This window comes from Antedon mediterranea, chromosome 7 (assembly GCF_964355755.1).
Source record: "Antedon mediterranea chromosome 7, ecAntMedi1.1, whole genome shotgun sequence".
In the NCBI taxonomy this organism is placed as follows: Eukaryota; Metazoa; Echinodermata; class Crinoidea; order Comatulida; family Antedonidae; genus Antedon; species Antedon mediterranea.
In genome coordinates this window covers 27,342,018-27,368,126 of record NC_092676.1, presented here as the reverse complement: position 1 = coordinate 27,368,126, position 26,109 = coordinate 27,342,018, and the positions used below count along the sequence as shown (strand labels likewise).

The following is a 26,109-nucleotide window of genomic DNA, read 5'->3' as shown; positions in this document are numbered from 1 at the left end:
AACCCCATCCCCAATATACCCTCCCTCATCTCTAAAAATCCTCCAAATACGTGCCTCACAGTACAAAAGGTTATTCGTAAATTTAAAAATTCCTAAACTCGTATTCACTTCTTCCCTGTATGAGCGTACGTCGAGCAATAGTGTTGGTAATGTTCTAAAAGTTGCAAATGAATTGCCAATTTTCATTTAAAAAATAAATACGAATTTTTGGTCGGTGGAGATGTAACATGATATTGACGCGTGTATCATACCAAAGAATATAATTATCACAAGAATGAGTATTCCGCGATTTTTGCATGAGAAATTTGTAACAGAGCGCTCCAGAGAGTGATGCCCGCCCTCATAAGGGCGGATGTATACATACTAAATAAGACTTGATTTAATAGATATTATACATGTCACATTAAATAGAAATATAATATATTTTGCAATTGTAAACCATTTCATAATACATATTTATTAACAAACTAGTGTACATTCACTTTTACAGAAAATTATTTACTAACATGCTAAATTAGTTCACAAAAAAGGCCTAACACAGCAACACCAAAAATCAACGAATCGTTACTCAGCACGGCCTATATTCTTTACCATTTGCCGCGTATTACTCAACGCCCGGTAAATTAAGTATTGTTTTTATGATATATTAGTATAAAATACATGTTAATAATAGGATAAAATGTTAAATGTCATTAACATTTATTTGTTTTACCAGAAACAAGTTAAATATAGGAATATTATTAAACTATCCTTCGGGAAAACGCGTAAACGCCAACACGCCCGGTCACGCTATCGTAGCAGCACCCGGTTGATAAAGCAAACTGTTTATACGGCAGTTTTTACTCAATAAATTGCATAAAACGAACAATTAAATATCCAAACAGCATTTAACATGATGTTAGCATGTAGTTGATAACATTTTTTATCATGAAAATACTACCGGTGGTCCAGCCTTTGATTAGTGAAACCGTCACAAAAAGTTGTATACATCCCAGATACATCCTCACTTATGGCGGCGCCCTACCACATGGACAATATTACTGTTACAGGGAAAATCGCGGATTACTCATTCTTGTGATATTATATTCTTTGATCATACGAACGAATTCGTTCAAAGGACACCACCAGACAACCGCGTACCTATTGTTTAGATCAGGCGGTTGAGATCACTGGCAGTCAGTATGTACATCAAACTGCGAACGGTGTCGAAAGCGAAGATCTCGAAATCGAAGACCCTACGAAATGGTAGTGTACACTATAGACCACCCTCACGTTCCTTGCAAAAGTTTGATGATGAATTAACATGTGTAATGCAAATGATTAATCTAGAAAAAAAGAAAGCTTACCTTGTGGGAGACTATAACATAAACTTACTCCAACAATCTACCGACAACACTATCCAATCACACTTAGACACAATATTTTCTCAGTCATTTCAGCCAATCATAAAAAGTCCTACTAGAATATCCGATAATTGTGCTTCAATAATTGATAACATTTATTGCAACATCGATTCTTTTACTACGTCCCTTAAAAGTGGAATACTTATTACTGATATTTCTGATCACTTCCCAATATTCTGTGTAGATACTTTGGAAAAACATAATAAGCAATATCCTCGATTTGTATATAAACGACAATACTCTCCTCAACAAACGGAGTATTTTTTGCAAGAATTACAAAGTAATCAGTGGAATGATGTGCTATTCTCAAATAATGCGAATGTTGCTTATCAAAATTTTACAAACACTTTAAATAAAACAATTGATAATTGTTTCCCTTTAAAACGAATTAGAAATAAGGCGAACAAGTTAAAATCTCCTTGGATCACAGCTGAAATTGCCAGAGCTATCTCTCAAAAACATAAATTATATAAAAAGTACAAACAAAATAACACCACTACTAATAAAAGTACGTACATACATTTTAGAAACAAGTTAACCACTACTATTAGAAATCGGAAAAAAGAATATTATATGGTCCAGTTTGAACGAAATAAACAAGATATTAAAAAAACGTGGACAATCCTAAATGATATAATGGGTAGGAAAAAGACTACCAATTTGCCTACAAAAATAAAATTGGGTACTGAGACTTTCTCTGATAATGATGAGAAAGCTGATGCATTCAACTCTTTTTTTATTAATATTGGAGAAAAACTAAATAATAAATTTAGGCATGAATCTCAAAATGAAGAAATCACCCACAGAACTTTCTTAAAGGGAAATTTTACCTCTTCAATGTTTTTTAAGCCTGTTACTGAACATGAACTTAACCACTATATTAAAAACACAAAGAATACTTCTCCTGGCCATGATGGTATAAGTGCCCAACTCATAAAATCTGCTTCCCCGTTTATTTTAAAACCTTTATTGCATATTATTAATACGTCATTATCATCGGGCTGTGTCCCGGCTGATATAAAAATTGCTAAAGTTATCCCGGTATTTAAGAATGGTGACATCTCCGATATAAATAATTATCGGCCTATTTCCATTTTACCCTTTTTTTCCAAAATATTTGAGAGGATTGTGTATGATCAAACGATTTGTTACCTCTCAAAATATAACGTACTGAGTAAAACACAGTATGGATTTAGACAACACCATTCAACTAGTCATGCTTTAATACAATCGATTGAAAAAATCACAAACGCTATTGAGAATAAAGAGTTCACACTAGGAGTTTTCCTTGATTTATCAAAAGCGTTTGATACAATCGATCATGATGTATTATTAGATAAGTTAAGATTTTATGGTATAAGAGGAGTTCCGCTAAACTGGTTCTCAAACTATCTTAAAAAAAGACTACAATACACATTTATTGTTAATACTGCATCTAGTAAAATGACAGTAAACACTGGAGTTCCTCAGGGATCCATATTGGGTCCATTATTATTTCTTATATTCATTAATGATATTAGTCTAGCATGTAACCATGTAGACATGATTATGTATGCAGATGACACAAATGTGTTTTGTAGTCACAATGATATTACTCAAGCTTTTGATACAATGAACCAGGAGTTATCTATACTTTCGGACTGGTTTATTGCTAACAAATTAACGCTAAATGTAAACAAATCAAAATATGTTATATTTAAGGCTAGAAATAAGTCAGCTGACACTACCTCACTAGAATTGAGGATGGGAAATGAATGTATAGTAAAAGCTACTGAAGTTAAATTTCTAGGCTTATTTCTGGATGAAACTTTATTGTTTAATTTTCATGTAAATGAGGTAGCAAACAGTATTTCTAGAATAATTGGTGTCTTAAACAAAGTGAAGTCTATGTTATCAAGTAAAATCTTGTTAACGGTATACAATGCACTTATATTACCTAGAATAACGTATGCTATCACAGTATGGGGTGCTACTTCTGCTACAAACTTAAACCGTATACATATTCTCCAGAAAAAAGCACTTAGAAATATTTGTCATGTTCATTTTATGCATCCTTCTCATCCACTTTTTATTTCAACCCAAACATTAAATATTTTTGACCTTTATACGAAACACACTGCTATATTTATGTATCAATATAAACATAATCTATTACCTGAATCATTTAATAACTTATTTAGTACATCTGCCTCATTCCATAATTACTCAACTAGAAACAGGTCAAACTACTGTCCACAACTAAAACGCACCAAAGTCGGACAGCAATGTATTTCCTACCAAGGAACACATATTTGGAACAATTTAACAGACTATATAAAACAATCCCCCACTTTAAGTTTGTTTAAACAGAGATTAAAGCAATATTATAACAATAGAAATATTTAAGTTAAGTAAATCACATTATGTTATTTTGGTTTGTTCTTTTTGTTTGTACTAATTGTTTGATCTTTTTGTTAGGGTTACATGCTTAAAGCACTTGTGCTTATTTTGTATCCCATTCCATTATCTTATTATTTGTATTGTATTTGTATATGTTTTTATTTTGATTATGGAATAAAAATGTCGATGAATTGAATTGAAATCCGACCAAAATCATACAAAATCGTGATAACACCTTGAATTTACAGATTCTATAAAAATATTTCGATTTCAATCGTTAAGTTTTCAAAAAAACATGACTTTATCTACGAATAACCTCACGCGTTTTCGCCAATGGATGCAATATGGTTTACGAACACACACATCACGCTATTTGCAAGGCGACGGACGCAGAGCATTGAATTGATTGCAATATTAATTAATATCACTTTGTTCCGATAACTTTATAGCACACGTCGCCCGACAATTTAAAACTATATCCAAAGTATAGAAATAAACTACATAAAATAGTAAATTTTAAGAAGTAAAGGATGGCGGTAGGACTATTTAGGCTAATTTTAAGAGCCTATATAAAAAGTGTCCGTATTTAAATTTCACACTGGTTTTTAAAAATGTTATACGCGTGAATACAACTTACAGAGATCCTTTTGCTATATGTTTATTATTTATAATATTTGCCTTTTATCTAATCTTACGATCGATAATCAATGAAGAACATAAAGCAGAAACGGTGTTGAACAACTCTACGGCACCGTGTTCCGTCGTCGGTTCCCACTTGTAATGACACGCAAGGTTGTTCTTACGGCCCACTTTGCGTCGACGATATGGAAATTTCTGCTCTTAAAATATTTCCCGGGCCAAATTTGACAGAATATATTCAAATTATGATTTGACAAAAAGCTAAAATGAACGAACGATAGGTATCCGCTCTGCAAATTTTTATTATAAATCGATCGTTTCCTGCGACATATCTGTTTCATTTAATGATAACTGCGCGCATAATTGGTAAACATTCGTAACGGCTTCCATAATTCCGAAAAATCTTATTATTTTCATGCCATTATGTCAACGTTCACAAGACAAAAGCTATTCAACATATGCGCGCCAAAATTACAATGTTCCGATTTGTTTACGGTTGCAATGTGACGATAGTGTTCACCTTTAATTTATTTTTCAAATTTAAAACGGGTGTTTACTCATATCGGTGGTATTACCGACATTGTCAAAAGACATGTTTAATAAGTTCCAGTTCCGGCAACCACTAAATGTCTTCATCATCTGTCAAAGTTAAAACAAAAAAAGTGACTTGTTTTCAAGCACCCGTGATGAATACAAACAAGTGATATGCTCTATAAACCTTTAATGATGATGGTGAATTTTTATCGGGCTTAACCACCAACCACCAACTTTCTATCGCACAGGCCTGTGGATGACGATTTTCAACAGATTGTCGACATCCCGATTTTAAATGTTTGCATTATCCCTGCCATGAGTACCTAAAGAAAATAAAAATCTTTAAACATTGAAGGACGGGCAGCTTTGGAAGAAACAGGTTACCGGTTGTGTAATGACCATTTAAATAGAGAATTGACACTGCACAAACAAATCTAACGAAATTATATACTATTAACGGGTTGTTAACGATCGAGCAACATTTGCAGAATACGCAGATGCTAATCTTTATATTTAGCCTTTTGTCAAATCATAATTTGAATACAGTAGACCCATTATTTTTTATTTTGACAATAAAAAGATAAAACGTAAAGTTCCGTTAGTTCATGATAAGCTATTGGGACGAACTGTCAAATTTGGCCCGGGAAATATTTTAAGAGCTGAAATTGGTTTTCAGATTGACGCAAAGTGCGCCGTAAGAACGTGCCATCACAATAAGGAACCGACGTGTTCAAAACCGTTTCTGTTTTACGTTCGTCATTGATTATCGATCGTAAGAGGGGATGCAAAATAGATAGAAGAGTATTTTCTTATGTTGCGTCTACGATACGTTGCGGCATGATTTTTTTGTTTAGTGGTTCATAATTGGTTAAATGAAATATTTATTTTACTTGTTATATTTTTCTTTACATAGTACTGTTGATTCAACAACCACACTAAATATACGGATACTGCTGGAGGCAGCGATGGCGTTCCATATGCAACATCACCTCTGATCCAATGCACGTACATGTCACGTGACGGGACATGTACTAATTATTAAGTGGCGGCCGCCAGATAATTAAGTGGCGGCCGCCAGATAATTAAGTGGCGGCCGCCAGATAATTAAGTGGCGGCCGCCAGATAATTAAGTGGCGGCCGCCAGATAATTAAGTGGCGGCCGCCAGATAATTAAGTGGCGGCCGCCAGATAATTAAGTGGCGGCCGCCAGATAATTAAGTGGCGGCCGCCAGATAATTAAGTGGCGGCCGCCAGATAATTAAGTGGCAGCTTTTTAAATATAGTTAACTTGTGGCCCAAACGGGCTTCCGTAGATAATAAACATACAGCAACATATTTAAATGCAAAAAAAAAGATCTCTGTAAGTTGTATTCACACGTATAACATCTTAAAAAACAAGTGTGAAATCAAAATACGGAGATGCAAAAAAAAAAAAAAAAATCTCTCCATGGAGTAGAGCGCTCTCAACGTTTGAATATATCGTGAGGGAATTTCCCGAATGATCGTAAAACGGTGGGTTTGGTTATTCATGGTTTGGTCTACCTAGCGTTCCTGCTCCCAACTAGTCATCCATTCATAGAAGCCTTGATATGATGAAGTAAGCCTACCTAGTGGTGACTATAGACAAAGAACTTATAACACAAGAATCTCCTGTTCGTCCGAAGCGCGTAACAATTTCGAAAGGCATTGTGGGATAGAATAGAGCTATGGGTGGCGCCATTGTGAGCCATGGAGTAGGGCGCCCGCATCAAATTAGAAAGTCAAAATCATAGAGGGGATCTGCTAATACTCTAGGGGGTAGAGTAATTGACTTCCTAGTTTGGAGGGGGCGCTGCTCCATGCTGTGAAATGGCGTCGCCCAGTTTGACCTTTTAACCCTGTACTTCCGATACTGTGTTTTGAATGCAAATTGAAGAACAGGAGATTCTTGTGTTATAAGTTCTTTGCTATAGAATGGTCCCGAGATACGACTAGACTTATACTGTACTTCGGCTTCAGTCGAAAGAAAGATTGAAATATTGGTTAGAGAGTATACGGATAGAGTATACGATGTTTGATTATATTAGTGTAGATGATGTTCTGCATATTATAGATAGATAGGAAGATGAGTAGTTGGATAATGATCTTTTAATGTATATCAATTGGACTGTCATGCGATAAATTTCATTGTCAGGAGCCCAGAGGGGTCAGCATAGCTGGAAGTTAACCAATTTTATGCCTGTTGCAATTATCTACGTACATATTAATGTATGGAAATGATAGTCACTCTGGCGCGTTAATGTGATGGGTGTGGCTAGAAAGGGACATCGTAAAGGGTCAAAAAAGAATAAATGGTTGGAAAAACCCTGCTGCCTTTTTGGGGGAGTCTATACTAGGTCTGGTAAACATTGAATAGATAAATCAGTGATTTTAAGACAAATTGTCTAATACTAAATAGCAAATAAAATTTCAATGTAGAGATAAAATTTTAATTTTTTTTAACCGAACACTAAATACAGTAACAGGTTCCATGATTAACAGCGTCAGCACCTATTGGAATCTTTCTTACTTTTCAATAACCACGTCAGCACCTAATAAGAAGCTTAAGTACAACCATTATGAAAAGGTGACTTTTTAATATTTATTATTTACAAATTACAAACTGTTTCAAATTATAATTTATATGTTAAGCATTAACCTTAATGTTGGACAATTTCAAAGGGTTCAAATCCAATCTAACTCCATTAAAATAAATAATTTATAAGAATGTAGATGAATTTGATATTGGAAATTTGACCAAAATAAATGAATATCTACAATAGACTGTAGTTATTCTTAGAAAATATTGTTTGTTTTTGTTTTTTTTTTTTTTTTGTATAACTAAAACCACTATCCTTATTAATATGTTAGATTGAATAATTTATGTTGATTAGTGACAAATTAATATTGCAGGATGGCTAGCAACGACATTAGTCTACTTGGAGATATCGATGAGAAAGTACTAGAATATTCTGTCTGTAATGGAAGGCTAGAAGACCCAAAATCACTTAGCTCATGCCTTCATAGTTTCTGTCTGAAGTGTTTGAAGAAATGGGTTCGTACCAATCATGGCAAGCTAACATGCCCTATTTGTCGCAAAGAGTATCCTATTCCAGTAGGAGGGCTTCAAAAACTTGCCCCAAATACTTTTCTTCACAACCTCCTGGAAACTGTGAAACAACATGAACAGAAAAGGAAGGTTAAAGGCACTGCCTCTCTGTGCGTCTCTCATGCTCAACAATTGAAAATGTATTGTACAAAATATAAAGTACCAATATGCATAGAATGCACTGAAATGGAACATGCTGCAGGAGATGGAAAACATGAACTAATTAACATTGTAACGGCATTTAATGCGTTTAAGGAAACATCAGAAGACTTAAAGAAAGCTGCCAATGAATCGATACAAAATATAGAAAATTTACTCAAAATAGTCACAAAGAATGCTAAAGAACTAGAAGAAAGTAAAGAGGCAAGTCTCACAGATATTGATAACCAAGTTCAAGAAATGTTTTTAATAATCCAGAAAAAAGCAGATGAAATGAAGAAAAAAGTTGAAGCAAATTATAAAAATGAAAAGAAAGTTAATGACTTACAAATTACAAAATTAACAAAAATCAATGCTGAATTAAACACAAATATGAGTTCCCTAAATCATTTACTAAAGAGTGAGACAGCAACTGCTATGAAATCAAGTGAGATTGTATTAAACAAAATGATGGATGAAATTAATAAATCTGAAGAAATCAAGCAAGTCAATACTACTAGACAAATTAACTTTATCAGAAACAAACAGCCATTTGATTTATTGAAAGAAATTGACATTGGAAATGTTGTATTCAAACCACTTACTATCAAAGTAGAGAGTATACCTACAGGAGTAGCAAAGTGTGATGATGATTGCTTGCAGGTTTCATTTCGCACAAATGAAATTCACAAGTACAAACAATCAGGAGAATGTACAAACAAGATTACACTACCAGAAGGTGTGATGATTAACAGAATGTACAGAATGAAGAATGGCAACATAGCATTCAGTGATTTTGGTAATAAATGCATTCAAGTATGTGATATGAATGGTCATGTCATCAAATCCATTGGTAAGGGTGTATTGATGAATCCATGGGGTATTCACATAGATGAGGCAACTAATGTTATGTATGTAGCAGATTTGCACATTAACTGTGTGTTTATGTTTGACATACTTAATGGTGTGTTGAAGAAGATAGGAACACAAAATAAAGAACATAGATACTCTGATATTGCACTTACAAAAACTGGTAAAGTACTTGTATCAGATGCAAGAAACCATCAAGTATTATTGTATGATGACAAGAACAAGTCAATGAAAGTACTCATCAATAAAGGAGATGAAGATGGTAAAGTGAGGTGGCCAAAAGGAGTTGTAGTTGATGAAGATGATAACATCATCATAGCAAGTATAGACAAACTACAACTATTCAGTAGTGATGGACATTTTATCAAAAGAATTGATAAACAAAAAGGTGAAATTAGTGTACCAAAGCAGTTATTATGGAACGCCGTTTACGCAACATTTCGATGATATGAATTTTTTGACGCGATATGTGAATAAAATGCATCGATATGAATTGAATGGTGTGATATATGAATGAAATGTTTTGAATTGAATGCTTTGAATTGAATGTTTTGAATGAAATGTTTTGAATGAAATGTTTTGAATTGAATGTTTTGAATGAAATGTTTTGAATGAAATGTTTTGAATGAAATGTTTTGAATGAAATGTTTGAATTGAATTAAAAAGTCAAACTATTGGCGGCGTATGTCATTCCCGCTCGCGATTTTTTTTCAACCTCTTAATAGGCCTAAGCATGGGTACCCTCATCTCCTTTCAACGCTGTCATCAATATGAATCCTTTACAGAGACTCCCTAACAGACCTGAAACATTGGAATACATATTTCCGAACCCAGGTCTGTTAGGATTCTCTGTAAAGGCAGCGTGGAAGAAAAGAGATGAGGGTACCCAGGCTTAGGCCTAAGAGGTTGAGAAAATAATCGCGAGCGAGAATGACATACGCCACCAATAGTTTGACTTTTCAATTCAATTCAAACATTTCATTCAAAACATTTCATTCAAAACATTTCATTCAAAACATTTCATTCAAAACATTTCATTCAAAACATTTCATTCAAAACATTTCATTCAAAACATTTCATTCAAAATATTCAATTCAAAGCATTCAATTCAAAACATTTCATTCATATATCGCACCATTTAATTCATATCGATGCATTTCATTCACATATCGCGTCATAAAATTCATATCATCGAAATGTTGCGTAAACGGCGTTCCATAAGTTATGTATCATTTCTCATAACCCATGTATGGTTGCTGTAGCAAATTTGGGTAACAACACAATCAAAATATTTTATTATTAAAAGCAAGAAATTAATTATATAAAGTATTTCCTATATAAACTGAAATATTCAAATTATTAAATCAAATTATAAATTGTGTACATATCTAACCCATTTTTGCCTAATTCATAATTACTGAAAAAATTATGTATTTTAATGCTTAATCTATTCATTTAATGTGTATTTTCATCCAACACAACATTTAGTTTTATTTTATTTTTTAAAATTACACACAAATTAGGTTCGTATACAAAGCTTACAATTTAAAAAATAATCTTTAAGATTGTAAGTAATGAATGAGTTAAATAATACAAATAATCAATAATCTGTTGTTTATTTTATATACACATGTAACTTTGATAAAATGTTATATTAGGATAAAAGGTAAAGCATAACATATTGTAATGACCTGGTCTTGAATAATCTGTGTTTATTTTATGATAAATAGCAATTGCCACGGTATTTAAATAGAGGGCGCTCTGTACATGAATGAATCATTTTATTTTTTTTTTGATCCGTGATTTTTAATGTTTCAATCTTTGTACTACAATATTTTCAGACTTTGTTTGCTTTTTTGTAAATTGTGTCATTATACCTGAATAAATAAATTTAAATTAACAATTATAAATAGTTGTATCTAATTAGAGAGGTTTTTATGTAAATTTATTTTTTATGAAATGATTTGTTTGTACATCTGAGCTTAATAAATAAAATGATTAAAAGAAACCCATTCAGTTTGTTATCTTACAGTTGTGATAGTTCCTGATTTGACAACAGAAATGATACACGTGACTATTATCATTAAAGCAATTTTAATTTGACGACAGAAATATGACTTAACCAATCAGATCACTGGAATGATTATGGACAAGTCTGACATCTTTTTGAGATTATCATTGTTATGAAAGACAACAAAATGAGTAAGAATTATCTACATCACCCATACACTTTACAAAATAAATGAATGTTGAGTTGGAAGTTTAAAGTTAAAGACTAAACAAAATCTTACAATCATAGGCTAATGCAAGAATAGTTGTACAGTATATTTTATATCGTAAACATTTAATTTCCTTGAACTTAATGTAGCAAAAACCAAAGAAATGCGAATAGATTTCCGCCGTAAAAAAAGAAGGGAAATTGAGCCTGTCCAGATTAAAGGACATGAGGTAGAAATCGTTAAAACATATAAGTATCTTGGGGTAACGTATGACAATAATTTATCATGGGGAGAGCATGTAGATCAACTAATTAAAAAATTAAATACTAGACTGTACTGTTTGAGGAAAATGAACGTTTTTAGGGTAAGGGAAGAGATACTTACAATGTTTTATTCATCTGTTATTTTTTCAATCTGGGATTATTGCCTATTAGGCTGGGGTGGGAACATAAACAAAGGAGATAAGGGCCGCATATGTAAAGTGTTAGAAAGGGCATTAAGAGTGATTGGCTCGTCGGCGCTGACAGCGGACTCAGTCTACGATTGTCACTACGGAGAACGATTGAAAAATGGTTTACAGGCGGTCATGGAGGAGGAAAGCCACCCCCTTCATTCGGATCTTCTTCGCTGCCACATTGGTAGAAGTGGTAGACTGAGGTCGGTGTTGGCGCGGACGGGTCGATACTCAAATTCGTTTCTACCTGCTGGGATTAAAAAATTTAACGATGACTTTAAGAGGTAACTACAATAATTTTGATAACAATAATAAATAATATAATATATAATTAATAATGAAATATAAGACACTTTTTAAACCGTTTGTAATGATCTGTATTTTTAACTTAAATATTTTTGAGCTGTAATTTTATGATGTACTATTTTAATCATTGTGTATTTTTATATTGTTATTCTACATTTTATACTTTATTTTTATTCGATATTTTTATACGATTTTTGTATGTGATAAGTGAGCAAATGCAATTTCCAGTTTATTTGGACAATAAAAGTTATCTGTATCTGTATCTGTATCTGTATCTGTACAACACATGATGGATCCCAAATGTCTACCCAAAACAGCAATAGCTGTTGTGCCTTCAAGAAGTACACTATTGTGTTGAATTAACATCATAACTAGTCTACTTATGGTCACATGATACGAGTAGAAAAACCAACTGTAACTATTCATGGATGCAAACAAACTGCGGCATATGAATTGAAAAACACATAAATTTTCATTTATATCAGCGGCAGATCCAGGGGTACGCTTTGGGCGAGTGCTGCCCCATTTGACAAGTAACATTTCATTGGGAGCACAAATGCTACCCCATTTGACATCTAAAATGAAATCTTATTTTGGAAATTTACTTTTTTATATCAATATATAAAAATCCTGGATCCACCCCTGTACATCAAAGTTACCTTTAGAATTCTTGTAAAAGTGTAAGGCCTTTTCTCTACTTATCTGGTAGGCTGCAGTCAAAAACCATTGTCTGTTGAAACACATCTAAAATGTTAAATAAAATATGTTAACTACATGGACAATAAATTTATTTAAAACTAGTATTTAATAACCAGAACATATCTTACCTAATGTGAACAGTAACTTCTATCTGTTAACGCTGCTAGGTGACAAGTGAGAATATCTTATGAGAAAACACAATGCAGGCCTTTGTTACCTATTGTATACTGTAAAATGTTTACAAAATATATATTGTATAATATAATAATATATATCTCAATTTCAAGTCAGTGCACAGGAGAAGAAAAAAGTTGTCACATTTTACCCAGAAACAAAAATTTTAAAATGTTATCTGGTGTTGGATGCATCTACAGCATCAAATAATGTTACAGTACTGAAAATAGAGAAAAATAAGTGCACAAAATTATGATGATTTGACAAATCTTATTCCATCCATCTTATTTGCATTATCTGGTCTGGTGATCTGGTCATAATGCTTTGGTTACAGTTTAATTTTAAAATAAAGGCTTTAAATTAAAACTCAATTTACAACTTTATTAGCACCAACATCACAATTCATAATATAATAAATTATCATTTGTAAATATATTTTTGTTTAAATAAAAATCCAAGATGAGGTTAGGACAAATGCAATTGAACTGGTTGAAAGTGATCTTCTACTTTTTAAGTTGTTTTTTTTTAGGTTTTAATGGTGGTAATCATAATTTTAAATAGTGCAATATATTTTAATATGTACCGGAATTTGTAAACACATTTTCTGCCAAAGAAGGGCTTCAGTGCGATATACGATATTAGAAATTAGTTTAGTTAAAACTATAGTATAAAAACATATTCCTCAAATGTATAAATAGGCATTTCTTCTTCTTGGCCTCTGTAGCAGCTCTTAAACATGGGTTTTCTTATTTATTTTAGTAACAAAAAAACTATTGCTATACCAAATTTATTCCACATAAAGAAATTACACATTATTCTTGCAGGATGGCTAGCAACAACGTAAACGTGTCTATAGATGAGAAAGAACTAGAATGTTCTATCCGTAATGAAAGAATAGAAAATCCAAAATCCTTTAGCTGCCTTCATAGTTTCTGTCTGAAATGTTTGGAAAATTGGGTTCAAAGCAATAATGGACAACTTACATGTCCGAATTGTCGCAAAAAATATCCCATACCAGTAGGAGGGCTTCAAAAACTTGCACCAAATACAATTCTTAACAACCTCTTGGAAACCATCAAACAACATGAAAAGAAAGGTGAGGTTAAAGGCACTGCCTCTCTGTGCGCCTCTCATGCTCAACCATTAGAAATGTATTGTACAAAATGTAAAGTACCAATATGCATAGAATGCACTGAAATGCAACATGCCGCAGGAGATGGAAAACATGAACTAATTAACATTATTACAGCATTTAATACATTTAAGGAAACCTCAGAAGACTTAAAGAAAGCTGCCAATGAATCCATAAAAAAAACAGAAAATGTACTTAAAGCAGTCAGAACAAATCCAATGAATCCATAAAAAAAGCAGAAAATATACTTAAAGTAGTCACAAAGAATGCTGAAGAACTAGAAAAAAGTAAAGAGGCAAGCCTTACAGATATTGATAACCAAGTTCAAGAAATGATACAAGTAATCCAGAAAAAAGGAGAAGAAATGAGAAAAAAAGTTGAAGCAAATTATATGGAGGAAAAGGAAGGTAATGACGTACAAATTACAAATTTAACAAAAATTGTATTAAATACACTAATGGATGAAATTAATAAATCTGATGAAATCAAGCAAGTCAATACTACTAGACAGATTAACTTTATCAGAAACAAACATTCAATTGATTTATCGAAAGAAAATGACATTAGTAATGTTGTATTCACACCACTTACTATCAACGTAGAGGGTACACCTACAGGAGTAGCAAAGTGTGATGATGATTGCTTGCTGGTTTCATTTGACACAAATGAAATTTACAAGTACAAACAATCAGGAGAATGTATAAGTAAGATTACGCTACCAGAAGGTGTGAGAGTTTACAGAATGTACAAAATGAAGAATGGCAACATAGCATTCAGTGATGACGGTAATAAATGCATTAAAGAATGTGATATGAATGGTCATGTGATCAGATCCATTGGTAAGGGTGTATTTAGGCGAACAATAAAGGATCCATGGGGTTTTCACATAGATGAACCAACTAATGTTATATATGTAGCAGATTGGGACATGGAATGTGTGTTTATGTTTGACATAATTAATGGTAAGCTGTTGAAGAAGATAGTAACAGATTTTTACCACTTTGATGTTACACTTACAAAAACTGGTAAACTACTTGTAACAGATGCAGAAGACAACCAAGTATTATTGTATGATGACAAGGTCAAGTCACTGAAAATGCTCATCGATGAAGGAGATAAAGATGGTAAGGTGATATGGCCACGTAGTATTGTAGTTGATGATGATGATAACATCATCATAGCAAGTATAGACAAACTACAACTATTCAGTAGTGATGGACAATTTATCAAAAGAATTGATCAACAGGAAGATGGAATTCGTGAACCACATCAGTATGTATCTTTTCATATAACCCACATATGGTTGCTGTAGCAAATTGGGATGGCAGAACAATCAAAATGTTTAATTATTAAAGGCAAGACTCTTCTGTGTATACAAATTAAAGATATACAAATTAAATATATAAAGTATTTCGTATATAAATTGAAATATTCAAATAATAAATCAAATTTTGTACACGCCTGAATGGAATCCATTTTTAACGAATTCATAATTACTATAAAAATTATAAATAATATCTTATGTATCTTTAATGCTTAATCTAATCATTCAATGTGTATTTTTATGAAACACAACATTTGAGTTATTTAGTTTTATTTAAAGATGTACTGTCGCCCTGAAAAATTATTTTATTTTTTTTGTTGTTGAATATGCCATTTTAATGTCACATAATAGTTATTTACTTCGAACAAAAATTGGATGGAAAAAAAATTATTTACCTGAAAAAATTGGAATTTAAAGCAAAAAATGGTCAAATTGGCTGCCAGCCAATGGATTTTTGGTTGAATTTAACCATTTATTATGTTACTTTATAAGTGAAAACATTATTTTTTTCTTCGGAAGTGATTAACTTTATTAAAACTACAAAAATAACCTATTCAAAGTCTGATTTTCATTTTTCATGTTTTTGGGGGACAATACATCTTTAATGTTTTTCATAAAATTACACACAAAACCATTAGGTTCTTATACAAAGCTTACAATTAAAAAATAATCTCTAAGTTCATAAGTAATGAATGTGTTAAATAATACAAATCAATAATCTGTTTTTTATTTTATATACAGGTGATTTGATAAAATGTAAAGCACTGTTGTAATGGCCTAGTCTTGAGTAATTGGCATAGTATTTAAATAGAGGGCGCTCTGTACTTTATTTGGTCATCTAATAATAATATAATAACTGGTACTTGATATAGCGCATTATGCTGAAAGCCTCAATGCGCTTTACAAAGACAGAAAATTTAGAAAAATTACAAATTAAAAAGGTGGGTTTTGAGGAGAGATTTGAAGACACTGGTGGAAGTAGCCTGACGGATTTCAATAGGCAACGCGTTCCATAGAGAAACGGATGCCGAAGAAAATGAACCTATTGGTATCTAATTGGAGGGATTTTGAATTCATTTATCTTTTATGAAAAGTGATTTGTTTGTACACATCTGAGCTTAATAAATAAAATGATTTGTAAAAGAAATCCATTCAGTTTGTTATCTTACAGTTGTAATAGTTCCTGATTTGACAACATAAATGTTACATGTGACTATTATCATTAAAACAATTTTGATTTGACGACAGAAATGACTGTTAACCACTCAGATCACTGTAATAATTATGGACAAGTCTGACATCTTTTTGAGATTATCATTGTTATGAAAGACAACAAAATGAGTATGAATTATCTAATATATCACACATACACTTAACAAAATAAATGAATGTTGAGTTGAAAGTTTAAAGTTAAAGACTAAAAGTCAGTTCATATTTAAAAGTCTTACAATCATAGGCTATAGACTGACCAATGCTAAAATAGTTGTACAGTACATTTTATATGGTAAACATTTGATAACGTAGTACAACACATGATGGATCCCAAATGTCTACCCAAAACAGAAATAGATGTTGTGCCTTCAAGAAGTACACTATTGTGTTGAATTATTAATATTTGACAATACATACAAAATACAATCTCTTAAAATGTGAGAATTACATAGACATGCTTTTGTTCAGTGTAGTGTGCATCACTGATTTTGAACACATCTCAACTAGTCTAGTTATGGTCACATGATACAAGTGGAAAAACCAACTGTACTTTAGTGCTTACATTTAGATATTTAATACTTATTTTTAAATTGTCCGTCACTATACAGTTGAAGATCACACCCATATTTATTGGTAAAAAGTATCATTATTATCTGAAACCTGGACAAAATTTTAACTGCTGCAAAGAATAAGGTTATTGATCAAATTACTATTGCAAGATGGCTAGCAATGATTTAAGTTCACTTGGATATATAGATGATAAAGTACTAGAATGTTCTATCTGTAATGGAAGGCTAGAAGACCCAAAATCACTTGGCTGCCTTCATAGTTTCTGCCTCAAGTGTTTGGAGAATTGGGTTTGTACCAATCGTGGCAAGCTAACATGCCCTATTTGTCGCAAACCACATCCCATTCCAGAAGGAGGGCTTCAACAACTTGCACCAAATACATTTCTTAACAACCTCTTGGAAACCATAAAACTTGAAAAAAAGAAAGATGAGGTTCAATGCATTTGTGAATCAACAGAACAGGTAACAAATTACTGTAAAGAGTGCAGACATTACATGTGTTTGACATGTAGTAATCATCACAAAATGTTGCCAATAACATCTACTCATAAATTACTTGCTGTAGAGGAAGTTCAATCTATGACACAACAACAGTTTTCATTGTTAAATCCACCGCTGTGCCCCTCTCATGCTAAACCATTAGAGATGTATTGTACAAAATGTAAAGTACCAATATGCATACAATGTGCAGTAATCCAACACACAGCTGATGGAAAACATAAACTGATTGACATTATAACAGCATTTAATACATTTAAGGAAACATCAGAAGACTTAAAGAAAGCTGCCAGTGAATCCATTAAAAAAACAGAAAATTTACTTAAAGTAGTTGAAAAAAATGCAATAAAATTAGAAGAAAGTAAAGATGCAAGCCTTAGAGATATTGATAACAAAGTTCAAGAAATGGTACAAGTAATCCAGAAAAAAGCAGATGAAATGAAAAAAAAAGTTGAAATGATTTATAAGAATGCAAAGAAAGTTAATGACGTACAAATGAAAAATTTAGAAACAATAAATTCTGAATTAAATATAAACTTGAGTTTCCTAAAGAAGTTATTAACGAGTGAGCCAGCAACTGCTATGAAATCAAGCGAAATTGTATTAAATAAAATGATGGATACAATTAATAATTCTGAAGAGATCAAACAGAATGGCTGTAGACAAATTAACTTCATCAGAAACAAACATTCAATTGATTCACTGAAAAAAAATGACTTTGGAAAAGTCACAATCAAACCACTTACTATCAAAGTAGATGGTAAGCCTACAGGAGTAGCAAAGGGTGATGGTGATTGCTTGCTGGTTTCATTTTGCACAAATGAAATTTACAAGTACAAACAATCAGGAGAACGTATAGGCAAGATTACGCTACCAAAACGGGTGATGGTTAAATGTATGTACAGAATGAAGAATGGCAACATAGCATTCAGTGATCAAGGTAATAAATCCATTCAAGTATGTGATACGAATCGTCTTGTGCTCAAATCCATTGGTAAGGGTGTATTTATAACTCCATGTGGTATTCACATAGATGAGGCAACTAATGTTATATATGTAGCAGATCCGGACATTGGATGTGTGTTAATGTTTGACATCAATAGTGGTAAGAAGTTGGAGGAGATAGAACCAGAAGACAAATCATATACTGAATACTTGGATGTTACACTTACAAAAACTAAGAAAGTACTTGTAGCAGATGCAGGAAGGCGTCAAGTACTACTATATGATAAAGACAAGTCACTGAAAGTATTTATCAATGAGAGAGATTATAATATGGTGATAATGCCAGGTGGAATTGTAGTTGATGAGGATGACAACATCATCATAGCAACTAGAGACAAAATACAACTATTCAGGAGCGATGGACATTTTATCAAAAGAATTGATCAACAAGAAGATGGAATTACTGTGGCAGACCAGTTATGTATCATCTCTCATAACCCACGTATGGTTGCTGTATCATGTTATGGTGACAGCACAATCAAAATAATATATTATTAAAATTACACAAGCAAGAATCTTCCATAGTAAATACAACTATATTGATGTATTGACATTTAGTAAAGACAAACATTGTCTTTCAATCAATTAAGTTATTAATTAAATCAAGTGGAATCTATTTGTATGAAATTCATAAATACATAATATTATTATTAATCTATTATTTTATAAATTTTATTTAAAACTTAAAAGTGTGATGTGCCAAAATATGGTAGTGATATGACATCATATCCATATATGGGCACATCACATTTTTTTTGTCACATATTTGATAGTGTGGACAGAGCTTAAGAATTAATAGTGTACTTTAGTGTAGTACTTGTACGACAGTATTTAAATTAGTTATTATAAATAAAATTTGATTTAAAACTCTGTCTACACTATTAAAATATATGGTAGTGATATGCCCTAATATGGTAGTGATATAACATCATCATGTCCATATATGGGAACATTTTTTTGTCACATAAAGTTTGATAGTGTAGACCAAGGCAACAATGGTACAAAAATCACAATTTGTTTGAACTATGAAAAAAAACTATCAAAAAATATTAATCATACTGAGATTAGTTTTTTTCTAATGGTTTGTAAACACGTACATTTCCAGACACATTTATTGTAATTTCATGTTTTCTGTACTTCCATTATTAGATTAGTGTTTTGGTTTGATTTTTAAATGTAATCTTCTTTTATGTATATTACAGTATACCTTCCTCATATAAACCACTTCTAATAAATGTCATAAAACCAACATACAAATAATAATGGCATAAACCAAAAATGAATGGTTGGAAAACCCTGCTACTATTTATATGAGGTCTATAGGACAACGTCACTATACTGAGTACAAATAAATAAATCAGTCGGAATAAATGGCTTTATATACTTTCAATGCCTGTTCTGCATCATTGATTTTGTTATAAAATTCACCATACAGAGTGTGACTAACTAACTTTATTCAATTGCTGGAAACTTTTGGTTTATACTTCCTCAAACGTTTAGCTGAAAATAGAAGGTATTTAACATTAATAATTTACTAAAATGCTTTAATTACTTAATTTAGTTTAAAGAGCGTACTGTATGTCAAAAGAATGAGCACTGCTTATTTTTCCTATAAAGACATTCATTTAATATTGTAGATAAACACAATGGCAAAGAGTAAAGGAAGTAGGTATGTAGCATAAATTGTAACACTTGGTATTTTCAAATACAACAAAAAATAGTGAATTATTTTTCTAGCAGTATTCTCACACTCAGCCTGTTAGCCAGGTCTATGTTGAACTTGTACTACTTAAGATGTTTAAAGTATTAATTATGATTACGATTAAAATGATTAAATTTAATTGAATACACACTAGAATAAATTTAGAATTAGACAGCCAAGTGCTTAACTTGCCTTGGAAAAGCTACCCATTAAGGTGATATTGTTTCCTTTGCCGATGATACAACTTTATTTTATTCAAACAAAAATATTGATTTATTAGTAAATACCTTTAATTTAGAATTAAATAAGATTGAAATTTGGTTTTCTTCTAATAAATTATTGATTAATACTTCAAAAACAAATTTCATTATATTTCACTCCCATCGAAACAGGCATAAATTAAGTAACAAAAACATTCAAGTTGTTCTAAATGGTAAAAATCTGGACCGAAAAAGCGAAACTTTATTTCTTGGAATTTTAATTAATGAAAACTTAAATTGGACCGGTCATCAGAAAAATATTTCTATCAAAATGTCTAAATGCATTGGTGTTATAAACCAGATAAAATATTTTTTTCCTCAACACATTTTACTTTCTTTGTATAATTCGCTGATATTACCACATTTACTTTATTGCAATATTATATGGGCAGCTGATTATCCTTCAAATTTACATAGAATTTTCATTTTACAAAAACGTATTGTTCGATTATTAAACTTTGAACAATCTACATCTGCATCAGAACCTTTGTTTAAAAAACTTAAAATTTTAAAAATATATGACCTTCATAAACTTCAAGTTACTTCTTTTATGTTTGAATATGTTACTGGTTTACTACCAAAGTCTGTTTCAATGTTATTTTCAAATCGTTTATTAGATCATACCTATAACATAAGAAATCCACATAAATTGTATGTTCCATTTGTTAAACTTAGAAAAAGCCAGTTTTTTATTACTTATTTAGGACCAACGTATTGGAATAATCTAGATTCAACTGCCATAAATCATTTATATACTGTAAATTCATTTAGAAAGCATATAAAAACCCTTTATTTATCTTGTTACCAAACCTACTAAATATGTTGCGCATTGTATAATTTATTTAATTGTATGCGTTGTATTTGTATATTTATACGGTACCGTTCTTATTTTTGTTTGAATTATTATTATTATTTTAGGGGTCAATGTGAGACAAGTTCTACTTCTAATTTTGATCCCTAAGATGGTCTTATATTAATTGTTTATTATTGTTTATTGTAATATTGTTTGTTATATATTGTGACCATCTTAAATAAATGTATTATTGAACTGAACTGAAAGGTGATATTGGTTACCCTACGCTTGCTTATGATATTTATGATTATTATTATTATTATTATTTATTGCCAAAAACCAGTTACAAACAAACAAAACACAGAAACTAAGGGAGTAGGCAGGAACCTAAAAGTGAACCTAATCACTATAACAAGAGTTCAGGTTCCGTACTCCCAAAGTAACAACAATGATATAAAATAAACTATATAAAAATATTTAAAAAACAAATAGACGAATCAACAGTGTCAATATAAAATAAACGGATAAAATACATAATAGTCGATTCAACAAAGTCAATATAAAACATGTGATTTAAGTGAATTTAAAAATATTTGAAAACTGTCTAAAATTAAAGAATTTTTAATCATTTCCGGTAATTCTTCCCACAACCTAGGGAATATATTAATAGCGGAATGATGAAGACAATTGGTTCGAGCATAGTGATGAATGAACTTAAGTGTATCAAGGTGACGGCCATTAACAACTAAAGATTGACGAACACTACTACAATCAACCGTTCCAATAAGTGATTTACAAACAAAGGATAACAGAAGATAATTTCTTCGATTAGATAGTGTAGGCCAATTTAGCTTAGTGAGACGTTCCTCGTATTCCATTTCACCTCTTGTTTGTTTAAGGACAAGCCTAGTAGCCCTTCGCTGGACTGCCTCGATACGTTCTGTAAGTTTTTTGGTTCGAGGCAACCACGCTGGGACACCAGATTCAAGGATGGGGACAATGAGAGCTTTATAGAGTGAGAAAATAGCTGAAGGGGATGATCCTCCTGCAATACTAGTAATAAAACCCAACATTCGATTTGAACGAGAAATAATTAAGTTTACATGGTCATCCCAAGTAAGTTCACTATTAATCGTGACCCCCAGATGACAATGACTAGATACGGATTTAATAGGCAAGTCATTTATACGATAAACAGGTCTATACTCTTTCCTTGATCTTGTAATGTGGAGAACCTTGGTTTTATTTAAGTTAAGCTCCATTTCATTTAGATCACACCAAGAGGAAAGCCTGATCAGATCGCACTGAAGAACAACTTCATCGTAAATATATTTCTATAAATTATCGTGTCATCGGCAAACAATGCACATGGAGAAATAATAGATGAGGGAAGGTCATTTATAAATAAGTTAAAAATAAGGGGTCCAAGTACGCTGCCCTGTGGTATGCCAGAGGTAACTGGGGATGACGGGCTAATGGATCCTTGATACAAGACTCTTTGGGAACGTCCCAATAGAAATGACTTGATCCATTTCCAGACATTGCCTCTGATATTAAAGTGGCTAGCCAGCTTATTTAAAATAATATGGTGAGGCAGTTTATCAAACGCTTTGGCATAGTCGAGAAAGATAACATCAATTCTGGGGGCTTTAGTTTTATCTAGCGAAGATGCCCAGGAATGAGTTAGGTTGGTAAGTTGGGTAACACAGGAACGTGAGGGGAAAAAACCGTGCTGGACATCAGTAATTGGACAATTATAAGCAACGTGATCAGATATACTTGAAAACAGTATTTTTTCAAGCAGTTTCGAACAAATAGGGGTAAGGGATATTGGTCTGTAATTACAAATTGCATTTTTATCACCAGATTTAAATATAGGAGTGATATGGGACATTTTCCACTTAGCGGGGATTTCCCCCATACGCAGGGACAAGTTAAACAAATTAAATAATGGTGGAGCAATAAATTCGGAAGCAGATTTCAATATGTATGGATGCACGGAATCAGGACCTGGAGATTTATTAGATGAAAGTCCATTAATCACCTTCTCAACATTGTAGACGTTAAAGTTAAGTTGAGAAAGTTCAGGGATTGGGACATTACAAACCGGAGGTTCACAGCTGGGAATTATGGGTGAGTTAAAAACAGAAACAAAAAAATCATTAAATGAACTAGCAATTACATGGTGTGACGAAACATTCACACCATTAATATTAAAAGATAACGGTGCTGGTGATCTTCTACGTTCTCTAACAAAACGCCAGAAAGCTTTACGAGTAGAGTCACTTGTAAATAATTTGTTGACATATGAATAATACGACTTATTGCATAGACGCTTAACCTTATTACGAATAGACTTATAGTCATCCCATGCAGATACAGAACCAATACGTTTGGCTTTTCTAAACAGTCTATGCTTTATATTGATAAATTGCTTGATGTCATTGGTAACCCATGGGGAATGTTTCCGCTGCTTGCGTGATTTCAACGGAACTGAGTCACGGACAATAGCTGTAAAAATATCCAGAAATCCATCCCATGAGTTGTCAACTGAGTTTTCATCCATGAAGACATTCCATGGGGCAAGGTGGACAAGTTTTTTTAGATGGTCAATATCAGTTTTGTGGTAAGCAAGAAAATTACGTACCAACAATTTAGAATACGGTTTGGAAAGTAATACGTTAAAGGAAACTGCATGGTGATCACTGATCACTGGGTTATCAATGACATCAAGTGAAATTAAACGGTCTGTTTGAAAAAACAAGATCAATTATTGTACCAGATGATGGGACCAAATGATTAGGCCTAGTGATTTCCTCAACAAGCTGAGTACAATTTAAAGCATTCATAGTGTCAAGAAAAATGGTAGGTATCGTATGTTTAAGATTCCAATTTAAATTAAAATCCCCAACAATATAAATATCATCATACTTTGGTAAGTGAGGTAATAAAGGCAGAAGAAAATTGTTACTAAAGTCATTCCAGAAGGACACTGGAGAGTTCGGTGGGCAGTAACAAACAGCGAAAAGCATCTTATAATTGTCAATCGAAATAGAAAAACATATAACTTCATGAGGACCAGAGTCCAGCAAATGACAATGAATTGGATTCAGTTCGTTCTTTATTGCTGCAAATACACCGCCTCCTTTCTTGTTGGGTCTGTCCTTTCTGATCACCATATAATCTTGAGGAATGCCCAGTGAAGATGTCAAATCTTCTGATGTAAGCCAGGATTCAGTTATTGCTAAAATATCAATGTTCTGAATAGAGAGAAACGCTTGTAATTGAATGGTCTTGTTCCGAAGACTGCGGGCATTCATGTTAAGACAATTCAAAGTTGACGCAGTACTGATAGATGAACTCGATGAACGCAGCTGCTGCTCCTGTGCCTGATGCTGATTTACAGGGCCTGGGTTAGGGTGTATGTCACCATCACATGATAAACTACAATAGTGTCGTGTTGCAGTTGAGTTAGAATAAAGGACCTGAGGAGGGCCTTGAAATTTGCGCTTGATAATACTCGGATTGTTTGAACAGTAATTGTGCGATAAGTAGGCATGCTGCTCAACACTATGACTCCAAAAGAGCGATAAAAGGACATGAGAAATATAAATAATAGTTATGCTCACCATCTTGAATGCAAAGAAATCCAAGCGAAATAAGAATCCTGTGTACAATGATGATGAGTCCAAGCATTGACAGGCAAATGATCACAATCGACTTTTACAGGACATCACAGCACAGTTAAAGTATTTAAAAAACAGTTATTATCATAAAAATCGTCAACATCAAAAATTGGAAAATAACTGGTAAAATAATCTTGATACGGCCCTCGACAAATCAAGATGGACGACAACAACGAAAAAAATATATGAGTAAATGCTGGCGGATACAAAAAGTGAAAAGAACAAAAATAAAGCTAATAATTGCTAAATAAACAGCATTTATATTCTGGACCTGATCCTGTCAAAATTCATTGTCTGTCAGATCCGAAAGTTCATTGTTTGTCTACAAAGGATTGGCCTAAGAAGACCTAGACTAAGTCTACGACTTTCCTCTCTTGGTGTGAAAACATTATTGCAGGCGACGATTGTATACTGGCAGCATAGTCTCTGTGCTATCTATACTTGCTCCAAGTCTGTATTTATTGTCTTTTTTTATGTTAGTCCACCCATAGAGATATTATCTCTATGGTCCACCAGTCGACGTTTAGATTTTTGTCTGGAAATACAGACTTGTGATACACGTATACAAATCAATTTGCAGACCGCAAACTTCAGATAAGAATGACGTAGGTTATCATACCATATTTGGCTAAATGGGGCAGGTGGTACTATGTAAATATAGATTTCATATCAACCAATGATCAAACAGACGTCATTTGGTTTTAAAAAAAGAGTATGTACTGTATTTAAGTACGATTGAGACTGAAATAACAACTGTTGAAATATATTGTGACAGGTATTATTATAGGCCTGTGTGTTTTGCTTGTGTGAGTGCAAGTTTTTTTTTAATTACATTATCAAGTCTATACTCGTATGACCTGCCAAATAAACACTAATAAATAGGTACATACCACCGGCACATAGCTACCACACAGGGCAGGGTCTGGTTGGGTGGGAATGAATCAAATTTTATCTCCGCATAATAATGATCCATTCAATGGTTGATT

General features: G+C 32.4%; 1 protein-coding gene and 1 long non-coding RNA gene across 2 annotated transcripts in view; one reads left to right on the top strand and one right to left on the bottom strand.

Moving 5' to 3' along the window:
* The window catches only part of LOC140055107 (uncharacterized), a 63,995-nt gene that overhangs the window by 20,509 nt on the left and 17,377 nt on the right, over positions 1 to 26,109 (bottom strand). Inside the window, exon 7 of the long non-coding RNA XR_011846623.1 lies at positions 12,729 to 12,813. This is a non-coding gene — a long non-coding RNA (uncharacterized lncRNA). The remainder of the gene's footprint in view (positions 1 to 12,728; positions 12,814 to 26,109) is intronic.
* LOC140054849 (uncharacterized) lies at positions 17,330 to 19,301 on the top strand. Its single transcript, XM_072099944.1, has one exon. It carries the CDS (start codon positions 17,330 to 17,332, stop codon positions 19,178 to 19,180), a length of 1,851 nt encoding a protein of 616 aa, XP_071956045.1. The 3' UTR covers positions 19,181 to 19,301.

Excerpts from the sequence above, each read along its gene's own strand:
- LOC140054849 (XM_072099944.1), top strand. The coding sequence starts at position 17,330 with ATGGCTAGCAATGATTTAAGTTCACTTGGATATATAGATGATAAAGTA.